At 56.4% G+C, this 12,953-nt stretch overlaps 5 protein-coding genes across 5 annotated transcripts; 4 read left to right on the top strand and 1 right to left on the bottom strand.

Annotated features, from left to right (window-relative positions):
• The first annotated feature begins 4,802 nt into the window (after window positions 1–4,802).
• On the top strand, window positions 4,803–5,282 carry CHC_T00003898001 (hypothetical protein). Its single transcript, XM_005715094.1, has one exon. It carries the CDS (start codon window positions 4,803–4,805, stop codon window positions 5,280–5,282), a length of 480 nt encoding a protein of 159 aa, XP_005715151.1.
• A 450-nt stretch (window positions 5,283–5,732) lies between these two features.
• On the bottom strand, window positions 5,733–6,176 carry CHC_T00003897001 (hypothetical protein). The gene has a single exon (XM_005715093.1). It carries the CDS (start codon window positions 6,174–6,176, stop codon window positions 5,733–5,735), a length of 444 nt encoding a protein of 147 aa, XP_005715150.1.
• A 2,590-nt stretch (window positions 6,177–8,766) lies between these two features.
• Window positions 8,767–9,354, top strand: CHC_T00003896001 (hypothetical protein). The gene has a single exon (XM_005715092.1). It carries the CDS (start codon window positions 8,767–8,769, stop codon window positions 9,352–9,354), a length of 588 nt encoding a protein of 195 aa, XP_005715149.1.
• A 2,160-nt stretch (window positions 9,355–11,514) lies between these two features.
• On the top strand, window positions 11,515–11,733 carry CHC_T00003895001 (hypothetical protein). Its single transcript, XM_005715091.1, has one exon. It carries the CDS (start codon window positions 11,515–11,517, stop codon window positions 11,731–11,733), a length of 219 nt encoding a protein of 72 aa, XP_005715148.1.
• Window positions 11,734–11,772: 39 nt separating this feature from the next.
• CHC_T00003894001 (hypothetical protein) lies at window positions 11,773–12,363 on the top strand. The gene has a single exon (XM_005715090.1). It carries the CDS (start codon window positions 11,773–11,775, stop codon window positions 12,361–12,363), a length of 591 nt encoding a protein of 196 aa, XP_005715147.1.
• The last annotated feature ends 590 nt before the right edge of the window (window positions 12,364–12,953 follow it).

The following is a 12,953-nucleotide window of genomic DNA, read 5'->3' as shown; positions in this document are numbered from 1 at the left end:
TTGCCAAGGAGGTCAACAAAATGCTGAAAGCAGGGGTTATCGAACCCGCGAGCACCGAGTGGGCGTCTCCGGTGGTGCTCGTCCCGAAGAAAGACGGCTCTCTTCGGTTTTGTGTGGACTACCGGCGTCTCAACGCGAAGACGGCAAGGGATTCGTATCCACTGCCCCGGATGGACGACTGCATCGACTCGTTAGGGGATGCAGCCGTCTTCACGACGTTGGACCGAGAAATCCGGATATTGGCAGATCCCCGTCGCTCCGGAAGACCGGGATAAGGCCACGTTTACGACGCACATGGGCACGTTTTGCCACCTGCACATGCCGTTTTGACTAAAAGGGGCACCGGCCACCTTCCAACGTGCATTGGATATTATCCTCTCCAGAGTCCGCTGGCAAATATGCCTCGTCTATCTCGATGACGTCATAGTGTTCCTGCGTACGCACGCGGAACAAGTGAAGCATCTTGACACTGTCTTGAGCTTGTTAGGGAGTGCCGGCATCTCCCTCAAGCTCAAGAAGTGTAGCTTTTTTCAACCGAAGGTACACTACCTGGGGCACGTCATCACCCCAGGTAAGTTGAGCGTGGCCGATACGGCGGCCGACGCCTTCCGGACATTCACGTTCCCGAGGACGCTGACGCCGGTGCGCTCGTTTCTCGGGGTGTGTAACGTATATGGCCGCTTCGTTAAGGGCTTTTCGAAAATAGCCCGTCCGCCGACGGATATAACGTGCAAGGATTCGGATTCTGACTTCTATAATCATACCGAGAATCAACTCCAGGCGTTAGAGAACCTTATGGAGTGCATGATCCCTCCGCCGATCCTCGCGTTGCCTCGGCATGGAAGACCGTACATGATCGACACCGAGGCGAGTGCCTACCAACTAGGCTGCACGCTGCTCCAAGAGCATGACCAGCCAAACGATTGGCGCCCCGTTGGGTATTGGTCTTACTCGCTGACCGACAGCGAGCGGAACTACAGCGCTGCCGAGCGCGAGTGTTTCGCCGTAGTGTGGGCCGTCCGCACACTACGGCCGTATGTACAAAACGAAGTTCACCGTCGGAACGGATCACGACGCGCTGAGGTGGCTCATGTCCCTCACCGAGAGTTCCGGAAGACTCACACAGACTCACCCCAAGACGAAGACAGGAAAACGATTCCCGCTCGTGATCACGGACCGCTTTAGCAAGCTGACGGAAGTCGTTGCGGTCCGCACGATAACCGCATACGCCGTCGCAGTTGCGTTCTGCGAATCATGGGTGTTTAAGTACGGCGTCCCGCGCACGTTGCTGTCGGATAACGGACCGCAGTTTAACGCCAAGTTCTTCCACAGCACGTGCCGTGTTCTGGGGATAACTAATATGTACACATCGGCGTACAATCCCCAGACGAACGGGCAAGTCGAGCGATACAACCGAAAGATCGCGGCGATGCTACGCAACTACGTAGGCGAGCATCAAGATGACTAAGACGTGTACGTGGGGCCGCTTACGTATGCGTATAACTCCCACGTACCCCGCACCACCAACACGACGCCGTTCGAGCTCGTGCTCAGCAGGCCACCGCCAGAGTTCTCGCTTCGACGAGCTGGCGGTGACGTTCCACCTGCCGACAGAGGGAACCAACGTGCCTGGTTCCTCAAGACCTTGGATTCGACAATCCAGAGGGTCTACCGGAGCCTGCGTCGAACGCAGGCTCGCTACAAGAGCGACCTCGATAAGCCCATACGACGGATCAATTCGCGACTCCGTCCGGGAGAGTACGTATACCTCAACCCCACCGACGGGGGGAAGACTTCGAACAAGCTCGCGTCCCCCGCGGTCAGCCCCTACCGCGTCCTCGCGAACGACCGCCGAACCATCACGATCGATCGTGATGGGTCACTGAGCGGGTCTCCGCAGATCGCTGCGTATACGCGCGACCGCCGACGGACGAACCACGGGCGAGCACGATAACCACAGCTGACCTTGCCGACAAGGTCAGAGACGGGACACAGTACGCTGTGGAGCGACGCCTGAAGCACCGTGCTATGGAAGACGGAACTTTCGAGTTCCTCATCAAGTGGGTGGATTACGACACGCCTACCTGGACTGCGCGGACTCACGTCCCGAAGGAGTTAATGTCTCGTTACGCCCAACGCCTCCGGAGACGCACCGGCATGGACCTCGACTCAAACGTGAACGCGGACTTTCACGCTTGAGGAGGGGCCCCCAACCGCTCCGTTTGGATCAAGGTAATCGACCGCGGTTGGACAAAATTCCGATAACGGGAAAAGGACACCTGTCCTCCAACCTCCCCCGACGAAGAAGGAGTCACACGACTCCAAGAACAACACTGGACGGAGATCCTCGAAAGTAACACGCAACCGCGAAGGAGTCGCGGGATGGTAAGCAGTACAGGCTGTCACAGGTCCATCGCCAAGGAATGGCAAATAACGGGGAAAGAACACCGGTTCCTCCAAACCGGCAATGGGGGCGGCTAACCGCAAGGGGGCCCGAACCCCCTCGCCACCAGTGGAGGGCAGCAGCGACCTGCACGAGCATCCGAGCCGCCGACCGACAGCGCCTGGTTACGGAGTAGGGTGCGAGAAACTGCGCCTCTTAGGGGACGCGAACGACCCAGGAAGGCCCGCCTCGAACGTGTGGCGGTAGGGTCAGGTCGCGTCGGTTGGAGCGCAGCAGCGAGCGGATCGCACAAAACAATGCGCGAGGAGCAGGGCATAGCGTACCCACGCTTGGAGTACGGACAGAGGGAAGACGGGGAGGGAGCGACCCAGTCACGAGGGTAATATGCGGATCGAAGACGCGCCCCCTCTCTACAGTCAGCCCGCAATCTACGGACCGCTTACTGTACCCCCAGTGTCGTCCTTTGGACAAACCGCCACCACCAGCCCCGAAGAGTCGAAAATTAGAAGATATTATTGAGGGGCGGTAATTACACAGGACGCAATCCGGCAAGTGCGGGCGGGCGTCGCACTCGTTGCACGCAATCGGCGACAGGGCAACGAAACGTGCGTCGCGCCCGACACTTGGCAATAACCACCCCACGGGCGGGGACTCATTTTTTGGCAAAAATACATTTTCGCGGGAAATTATGTTTTGGGGGATTTAATCAAGGTCAATGGGCTTTTGCGCACGTGCAGTGCTGGACAGCGCGCGCGCGTGCGTGTGGCACTGTAGAGAATGCGCTCCGCAGCAGTTGTCGGACAGAAACGCACAGGCACGCGCGGCCCCTGCCTTCACTACCGGCCCCGCGTCTCCGCTCCCTCCTTCCGCCCGCGCGACGCTTTTCCGCCGCGCGCGCTGACACCGTGCTGCCCTATGCGCCCTCGTCTGACGCCCGGAGCCCTCGCCGCCGACGGCGAGGGGGCCAAGGAGAAATGCATCCGTCGCGCGCAGCGCCCTCGCTGCGGACAGCGAGGGACGCCGAGGAAGAGCCACTACCGCGTGCTATGCCCTCGCCGCCGACGGCGAGGGGCACCAAGGAAAACCTACAAGCAAGGCGAGAGCGCCTACTGCACCACGCACACGGCCGATGCCGTACGGCGCGCCCCCGGCGGCCGCGCATAAATCCCTCGCCGACAGACGGCGAGGAAGACTAAGCATGAGAGCATTTCCCGGGGGTTCGTTCCCCCGCCACGTACGCCAAGGGACACGAACGAAAAGACAGATGTCTAGCGCGGTGCCCCCGCCGCCGACGGCGAGGAACCCAGGGACGATATATAAGCAAGGCGGGCCCGCCGGGGGCGCCGCTCCCACGGCCGATGCCGTACGACGAACCCCTGTGGCCGCGCTCTGACGACCCCCTACGATCGACAGAGAGGCGGGGCGGACGAGACGGGAACGACTTCCCAACACGGAGGGAGGTTGGGGTAAGAAGACTCTCCCCAGTAACCCACCGATGACGCGAGGGATCAGTGTGAACTAGGAACGCGGCGCGAGCGACCTTCCGAAAGGTTCGCGATCGGCGACCGGACGAAACCGACGAAAGCGGGCGCATGCTCGTACACGCATTCTCGTCAACCCCCCCACCTCACGACGATGTGGGTAAATGAGAAGAGAGGAGCGACCTCCACGACTGATCGCCTCAACGGTCAGGTATCAGGACCTCGCCACCGACGGCGAGACGTACCAAGTATAAGAGCAGCCCCGCGCGGTTCCCGCGCCGTTGACGGCGAGGGGCCCCCAGGAAGGACGACGGTCGCACGCCCTGCCCTCGCCGCCGACGGCGAGGAGTACAAAAGGTAAGAGCATCGCCCGCGCCGCTCATCGACGCAGATCCGCGCGCCGGTTCGCCGCCTGGGGGAACAGAAACTCAGAAGGTAGCCGCGCCGGCGCCGCCGATATCGGGGACGAGGACCAACGCACGCCCCTTCCCCTAAGCCTGGGTCCTCCGAAGACCGGGGTCGTTCCGCATGGCACTGAGCCTGGATCGCCAGAGGGCGACGAGCCCCGTACAGCGGCCGCCGCCGCGCTCGACGCGCGGACGAGCAGGCAGGAACCCATACGCCCTGGCGCGTGTTGACACCGCGCGACGCCGTGGTAACGAGAAACGGGAGGGCAACAATTCTTTACGAGAAACGTTCGACAAACTAACTCGAGCGATCATCACGGCTACCTCAACCGGTAGTGTCATGCCCACGTCCCGCAGGGTTATGATCCGAACGTCTCGGGGACAATATCCCGGGTAACGCGGAACCTCGGCGTTCTGCAAGGGGTCCTCCGCGAGCTCGTCAAGGGTTGGCGTAGCGACACGCCGGTACGCGGCGCTCTCACTGTCAGGGGCCGCATGGGCCCCCGAACTATGCGGCCCTGGGGGACCGTTCATCGGAACGGCATAAGGATCGGGTCGTCCGGAGGTCTGAGGAGCGACCCCACGAACTGCGGATTCCCGAGCGTACCGCAGGGCGGCACGCTCCCGGCGATACTGGTCCCGGTCCAATACAGCGCGCTCGTATGCGTCAGCCTGGAGACGAGGGTTGTTCCGCGTAGAGTCGATCTCGCTCTACAAACGTTGCAGCGAGAGAGAGAGCGACGCGCGCTCCCCGCTGAAACGACGAGCCTCATCGCTCCGCGCGAGGAACCAGTTCGCCAGTGTCGAGAGGAGACGACCCACTGTCCAAGCCTGGTTCCCGGTGTGCGCCAAAGCCTGAGCGAGGCCGAGCACAGAAGTGACGTCCTCCCTCTAAAGGGAGAGATCCAGAGCCGCCACCCGAGTGGCAGCGGCGACGGAGGAGTCGTTCAGCGGAGGCATGGGGGAGACTGTCCCCGACGGGACGTGTAACGTGGCTCGCTCGCCCGCCTCATGACGAGGCGGGGTGGAGCAAAACAAGTCGACACCCGCCGCGGCCGAAGGAGGAGCGACGGCATCCAAATCTCGGTACCGCTTGCGGCGGGTCCGCGGCGACACAGAGCGACTCCCGCGCGCCTTCCTCTCTCTCCGGCCGAGTCCGGAGTCGCTGTAGAACGCGACGCGAAGGCGTCCGTCCTCGAGTCGTACACGAGGTACGGGCATGGGATGCCCGTCGTGAGGTCCGGCCAGTGGTGGTAATGAAGCTTGTTCACCTCGTCCGCCCGCGTCATGAGCGACACGACGCCACGGAGCGACCAGTGGGCGTACGCCAGGTCCCGCTCGAGCGGATGCGGCGGGACAACCGGAAGGCTGGGGACGAGTCTTGCCAAGAAGGCCACGGCATCGGAGGGCTGGTGGAACACGCGACCGTGTTCGCTCACCTCAGCCATAAAGGCGCTCCCGAGGGACCATGCCCACTCCTTTGCGCAGTTGTCCATGAGGAGCGGGCGCGCGGGGTGGCCGGGGTCGACCGCGGCGTACCCAAAATGTTTTAACACATAGGGTAGGAGGGGGTGTACCCCGAGAGAGGGAAAAGCCACACGAGCCATCGGTGGTAGGGAGGGAAGTCCCCAGGCGAGAGAACGCTTCGAAAGAATCCGAAGGGAAGACGCGACCGTCTTCTTCCGAAGCGCGTCGGTACGCGGACCAGTCCTGATGGGCTACAGCGATGCCGTGAATCCCCGTCAATGACGCAGCGGACTTCTGGAGAGCCACTCGAGGCTTTTTTAACGCGAAAGGGCGAAGGTATAAGTAAAGACCTGGGACTTCAGCCAGGATGAAGCGGGCGGACTGGTCCGGGTTGATCCCGGATAGATAGGCAGCCATGCGATGAATGTACCGCACCTGGTCGATACCGAATCCGAAGGTGCGGTCCCAGGCTATCTCATTGGGGTTTTGGTAGGCTACGCCGTCCCCCTCCGCGAGAAGCCGGCTCAGAGCCAGCGCGGATTGATCAGCGAAGCCGGCCTCGCTGATCTTACGGATCCGAGAGAGATCGGACCGCAAGTACGGGCTTGCGAGGATTTCGCCCACCGTCACTACGACTCGCGCGAGACGGGCCCACGGGTACCGAAGATCGTCGACGGGGAGTGAGGTGGACCGTTCAAGGGACACGCCGAACAGCGGCTTCGGGCTAGGAACGCTCGACGCGTTCGACCCTGAAGGCAGATCGTCCAGCGGTGACACCCCCGCTCGAGTGGCGTCACGGGCGGCAGGCCCGACGGGACCCGCAGTGATAGCGGGGCACGCAGAACGGCTTGGGCCGCCAACCAAGTCGCCGGATAGCGTGGACTCGTGCGACGGCCCAGTCTTCTGGAAAGGCGAGGTGGCCGACGACGGCATGCGCGGCGGGCGCAGGAAGGGTACGAGAACCCTCCTCCACGTTGCTCACCGCCACCGCGGGCGTGGAAGGTGGCGGTAGAAGGGACTGAGGGGACGTCATACCAATAGAGACAACCCCGAACGTGTCCCGCGAGAAAGGAGTGTCGCCGGAAAGGTGGGCGGGGACCGGAGTAGAGGAGGAAAGAGGACGAGCGCGCCACAAGCAGGGAAGGCCTCGCTGGAGTCGGGACGGATAGGAGGAACAATCGGCGGAAGGAATGCGAGCCGGGAGAGAAAGGTGAGGAACGATGCGCCCGACACGCGCGGAGGTGAGAGACGGACGCAGGCGAGAGGCGACGGGAAAAATGGGGGTCGAGACGGAGAGGAAAACACGAGCCGCCCTACAAGCACATGTGAACGCGGACGTTCCCACTTGTGGGGGGGCCGTGTAGCATAACCCCCCCTGGGGGACTCACTTTAGATTAGATCACGATTGCTTTGGTTACTGTAGAGCCCGACGATCTACAGTACCACCGAGCGTGTCCACGTGTGCCCCAATGTACACGTGCACACGTGTACCAGGCCCGTACGAAGCGCGCTCACACGGGTACCACGGGTACTGTCAGCACCGATGCTGACACCGTACAGTTGTAGAATTATGTCAGCTCCAGCTCCGCCACAATGTTGGAGTAGAATAGCTGTCACTCGTGTACACCTGGACAGAACAGCACGCATGGAGAAGGGGGGAGATAGATGACCGACAGCCTGCATTCATGAGCAACTGTAGACCGGAGAGGTTGGCACGAAATATCATGGAATGGAAGTAAAATAGAAAGAGAATAAAGTGCAGGAGCACGCGGGACCCCGGAAGATGAGAGACCGGACATCGTTGTATTGAGCAATTCTACGTTCTAACCCCTCACGTTTAGCTCTAGCTGCCCAGGCGTCTAAAGAAATTTCTTTCCTGCAGGAGCGATTTGGCAACCAAGCGGCTGGACTACGGCGTGAGAAGGAGAATGTCTGAAAATGAATCTACCGCCGGTCAAGGCGGCAGCGAGGGCGTTGTTGGCCTTTTTCAACCCATTATTCATCCTGTTCTAAAGAGCGTTGACCCAGTGAGGGTGCACGCATTCAGGCGGGATCGAGAAAGGTATGAGACAGAGATAGCCGAAAAAAAGGAGGTTCCTTCTCTTTCCAAGGCTAGCTACAAGGTATCTGTGGACCCTGGATTACTGAAACGGATGCACTTTCTCGGCGAGTTTGAGACAGTTGCACCTGGAAAAGAGTACAGTAGTCTCACTGCTACAGACATACAGAAATTTGTGAAGAGCTTAGTAGAGAGAAAAGATGAGTCGTACGACCAAAACTTAATCGAGAAAGTGCTCAAGGGGCTCCGTATCCCGACGCATATCGCCGATCCTGAAGCACGAATCTTGGAGTTTGCGAGTACTTTCTTCGAGCGAATGGAATCTATTGGTTACGATGATTTCAAGGACGACAACCCTGAAAACCCCGTGAAGCTACTACAGGAAAGGCTGTATCCTCGAAAGTTGAAATCAGTGATGCAGAAAGCCTTAGATTATCAAGAATCGCTGCAATCCGACGTGTCGGGTTACGTAAGATTAGTGTGCACTGAAGCTGCGGCTCACGATAGGTACAAAGTGGAGGTAGAAAGTGTGAGGCCCATCTTGTCTAAAAGCTACCGGGGACCGCCGGAGAAAAGGGTTAAGAGGTACACGGATAAAGACAAATCAAGGAAGGATAGAGGAGACTTTCAGACTACTAAATCCAAGTACCTACATTTTTGTCTCAACGAAGAATGCGCCAAGAAGGGTTTAAGGCGTCCGGTTATGAGATGCAACAATACAAAGCGTGAAAGGGCAATAGAGCTGCTCGAAAACATAAAAGAAAGCTCGACGAAGAGAAGAAGGTAGGGCAGGTCAGCGAAAAGGCACCCGAGGGAACTGAGAAAAGTACTTTAATCAACGCCTCGTTTGCGAATGTGCTACCCAGAGTCCTGTGCACTGACATGGGCTCGGTCATCAATCTCATGAGACCTGAATTGCTCAAAGACTTGACGAAAAAAAGAGCCAAGATGTCGGTCCGACAGTACAGTACACCTCGTAATTTTAATTGGGTGATACTGAAGGGACAAAATAGGGAAGACATTTATGTACGGTGCGACAAGGAAGTGACGTTGAACGTCGAACTTTTCATCAGGCATGGTTTCTACTTAGAGCTACGAAACATGGCGTGGTACGTCGCTACAACTGAAGTTGGAGAGCCTTTGCTTGGTAGACCAGTGCTGGAGGCGCTCGGCATCAATACAAAGGAGCTTCTTGTTGCAGCCATCGATAGGATGGGGCACTCTATTGAAATTGGATCGTTGGTCCCGGATGAGGTCTATCCGAAAGGAAGTGTTGCACGGCTTATGCACCAAGGTATTTTCCACAGCGACGGAGAATATGTTGCCGACCACGGCGACAGCGAGGACGATACGTGGTTAGACCTCGGCGAGGACACCGCATCGGAGATTGACCAAGCCTTGGAGAGGCTGGTGCAAGAGTCAGTCGATAATGGGATTTCGGAGAATGGGAAAGCTCGGTTACGCTCTATGTTGGACCGTTATCGTGATGTATTTCGGCTACGACTTGGAAACGACCCCCCTGCAGATGTTGATTGAACCTATGAAAAGTATGCTGAAGCCGGGAGCAAAACCATTCAAAGCGAAGCCCTGGCGATATAGTGCCGAAGGCAGACAGTTCATGGATCGGTATGTACAACCCATATAAGAATAAGACTTCGGAAAGATCAATACCAACAGTCAGTGGGTATCAGCACCCGTCTTGGTGAAGAAGCCACCTCTAGCCAATTTCAGATTAACAGTCGATTATAGACAAATTAACGCCGCTACGGAACCGGTCACGTGGCCAATTCCCCACATCGACTCGGAGCTTGCAGACCTGGCAGGGAGCAAGCAAGCACTTCGCGTTGATAGATTTCTCAAGCGGATATTGGCAACTGCCCCTGGATGAGGAGAGCCAGAATCCGTTGAGCTTCATGACGCCGAATACGGTCATCCAGCCGAAGCGGTGCACTCAGGGGAGCTAAAAACGCCGGACCCAATTTTCAGTCGCAGGTTGAACCTTTGTTCGTGGACATACGTGTACAGCTCAAGGCGTGGCTTGATGATGTCATGCTGCATAACAAAACTGAAGAAGGTCTCCTGTGTGTTTTAGATAAATTCTTTCAGGTTTGTGCAAAGCGAAACCTAAAAGTTTCAGCTCTGGAGAGCCACTTATTCCTGCTCGAGGTGCGGTGGTGCGGTCGAATTATTGATGGCAATCGGGTTCAATTCGACCACCGAAATCTCAGCGGGCTCCAGGAAATACATTTGCAGAGGACCGCTGGAGAGCTGTGTGAATATGTCCATTGTATGCAATGGATGGCGAACGGTATACCTGATTTCGCAGACAGAATTGCACCACTCAAGCAAATGCTCCAGGAAGCATATACTCAAGCAGGTTCGAGAACAAAGAGGTCAATCAAGAGCATACATTTGAAAAGTCTTTCTTGGAATAGAGGCCACGAGGAGCTGTTTAGAGATTTTCAGGACGAGCTTCGCGAAACAGTTCAACTTTCATACCGAGACACCAATAAGGCGTTATGCGTCTACACCGACGCTTCTGATGCATTTTGGGCTGGCGTCGTGACACAGTGCCAACCCGGAGACCTGAACAAAGACGTTGGAGAACAAAAGCACGAACCCCTAGCATTTTTGGGTGCAGCTTTTAAGGGCGCCGAGGAGTGGTGGACGACCATCGAGAAAGAAGCTTATGCAATATATCAGGTGTTTCAAAAATTAGACTACTTATTCTTGTGTGAAGAAAAGACACATGTGCACACAGACCATTGGAACTTACTTTTCGTTTTTAATCCTCTTGCCCTAGACACCACACTTGGAAGGCATATTGTCAACAAGGTACAACGATGGGGACTATTCCTATCGCGATTTTCATATGTAATTGAACACATTGAACGGACAAACAATATCATGGCAGACATCCTAACTAGATGGTGCCGTGGGTGCCGTGGGTACCGAGGAAAAAGACTGGCAGTGAAGCGCATAACACATTTGCTTTTGGAACAAGATATATTAGAGTCGCCAATGGACAACGATTTCGAGTGGCCTACAGTACCAATGATCCGGAGCTGTCAGGAAAATCATAAAAACGACAGAGCCAGTAACGCGAACAGGGACGCCGAGGATGGTTTGTGGATGATTGCAGATACAGTATGCGTGCCTGATGCAGCAGCCGAGCTACAGCTGAAATGTTTGGTCGTGGCACACTGCGGTGCCAGCGGCCATAGATCAATCGAGTCCACGGTCAGTGTAATGAAGGGCTACTGCAGTTGGACGTTTATCAAGGAAGATTGTGCTGTGTTCGTCAAGAGTTGTATACACTGCTTGACAGGCAAGACGGGGCACAAGATACCCCGCCCAATATCAAGTACGGTGCACGCCAGAAAGCCAAATGAGATCATACACTTTGACTTCTTGTACATGGGGCCAAGCACTGACGACTACAAGTACGCCTTGGTCATCAGAGACGATTTGTCCTCATACCTGTGGATTTGCCCAGCCATAAATGCAGATGCGGAGACCACAGCACGTGAGCTTGGCAGGTGGATCAGAACTTTTACAGTCATGAACGTGTGGGTTAGTGATCAAGGTTCACATTTCAAAAACAGAGTGATGAATGAACTCGCACACGATCAAAACATCAAGCATCGATTTACTGTTGCCTACTCGCCGTGGGTCAATGGGACTGTTGAGAGATGTATGAAGACTATTCAGGAAGCGTACCGGTGCCTGCAGTCAGAACTCCAATTGGGGCCTCAAGATTGGCCTTGCGCAATCGGAATGATCATGACAGCTCTTAATGAAACGCCGTTGAAAAGACTTCGCATAAGGGCCGACGGTGTATATCGCTCGCCGCTTCAAGTCATGACCGGCATCAAGCCGACACGCGTAGTGATTCACACAACATATCTTGCATAAAATTGGCCACAAGTCCGCAGTTTGGAGAAGAGCAAGGCAATGCAACTGTTAGAGATCAACAAATTACAGAATGATTTTGACAACATGCACCGGGATGTGGAGCGCAGGGTTTCTTCTAATCGTGCAAAACAAATCCAACACCACAACAATAATACGAACATCATCAGCACAATCTTCTGCGTTGGTGATTTCGTGCTCGTACGTCGAGCGCAGAATAAGGGTCATAAACAGTCTTTCCGCTGGATAGGTCCGCGCAGCGTAGCAAAGGTGGTCAGTGAAATCGTTTACGCCGTTGAGAATTTGGTGACTCACCAAGTGGAGCAAGTACACGCCGCCCGGATGATACTGTCTCGCGCAAAAATGGATGGCAAGAAAGTTTCAGCTAAGTTGATGAAGCATGCTGAGCATAGCGAGGCAAGATTTGAGATGATCGAGAAGTTAATGGATGTAACAGGTACAAGAAAAGAGGGGATCTGGATCCAAGTGCAGTGGCTCGGCCTTCCGGATAGGCGAGATTGGACTTGGCAGCCCCTAAAGGAACTGTTTGAGGACTGTGATGCAAGATCGATGGCTCGGTTTACTGTGATCGCGTCTCTATCTACCTTATGTAGGGATGGTAGCGATCCGTAGGCCGGCGGCGATCGTGGTGAGTTGATCGCTGTTGTACGTGTGCAACGTGTGTGTATATGGCTCTCATGACTGCTGACGCATTGCTGTTGCGGCGTCGACGTTTGTTTTTATGGCTCTCATGACACTCCCCCTGTCGACGGCGCTGCAGTTTTGCCGTCTGCAGTCGTGTGGTTTCTGAGCTGTAGTTTGGGGAGGAGGCGCGTGTATGCTTGACGACGCAGCGGTTTTGTGAGGATGTCCGCGAGTTGGTCGTCCGTGGGGACATGTGCAATGGCAATTGTGCCCTTTTGAGCCTGATGCGTGAGGTAGTGATGCCTCAGATCTATGAATTTTCGCCTCTTCGTCGGTCCCGTGCTGTTGGCAACGTGGATGGCGGACTGGTTGTCTATCATCAAGGGGGTCGGGGATTGCGGCAGCATGTGCACATCCTGTAGCAGACGTCGGATCCACGTGGTCTGCTGTGCGGCGGAGGTGGCCGCAATATATTCTGCCTCACAGGTGGATAAGGCTGTGATGTTTTGCTTGAGGGACCCCCAACATATCGGTGTGCCGTTGTATGTGTGGAGGGTCCCCGATATGGACTTCCTGTC

Source organism: Chondrus crispus, genomic scaffold, assembly GCF_000350225.1.
Source record: "Chondrus crispus Stackhouse genomic scaffold, scaffold_205, whole genome shotgun sequence".
Classification (NCBI taxonomy): domain Eukaryota; phylum Rhodophyta; class Florideophyceae; order Gigartinales; family Gigartinaceae; genus Chondrus; species Chondrus crispus.
This window is presented reverse-complemented; position numbering and strand designations above follow the sequence as displayed.

Excerpts from the sequence above, each read along its gene's own strand:
- CHC_T00003898001 (XM_005715094.1), top strand. The coding sequence starts at position 4,803 with ATGCGGCCCTGGGGGACCGTTCATCGGAACGGCATAAGGATCGGGTCG.
- CHC_T00003897001 (XM_005715093.1), bottom strand. The coding sequence starts at position 6,176 with ATGGCTGCCTATCTATCCGGGATCAACCCGGACCAGTCCGCCCGCTTC.
- CHC_T00003896001 (XM_005715092.1), top strand. The coding sequence starts at position 8,767 with ATGTCGGTCCGACAGTACAGTACACCTCGTAATTTTAATTGGGTGATA.
- CHC_T00003895001 (XM_005715091.1), top strand. The coding sequence starts at position 11,515 with ATGAAGACTATTCAGGAAGCGTACCGGTGCCTGCAGTCAGAACTCCAA.
- CHC_T00003894001 (XM_005715090.1), top strand. The coding sequence starts at position 11,773 with ATGCAACTGTTAGAGATCAACAAATTACAGAATGATTTTGACAACATG.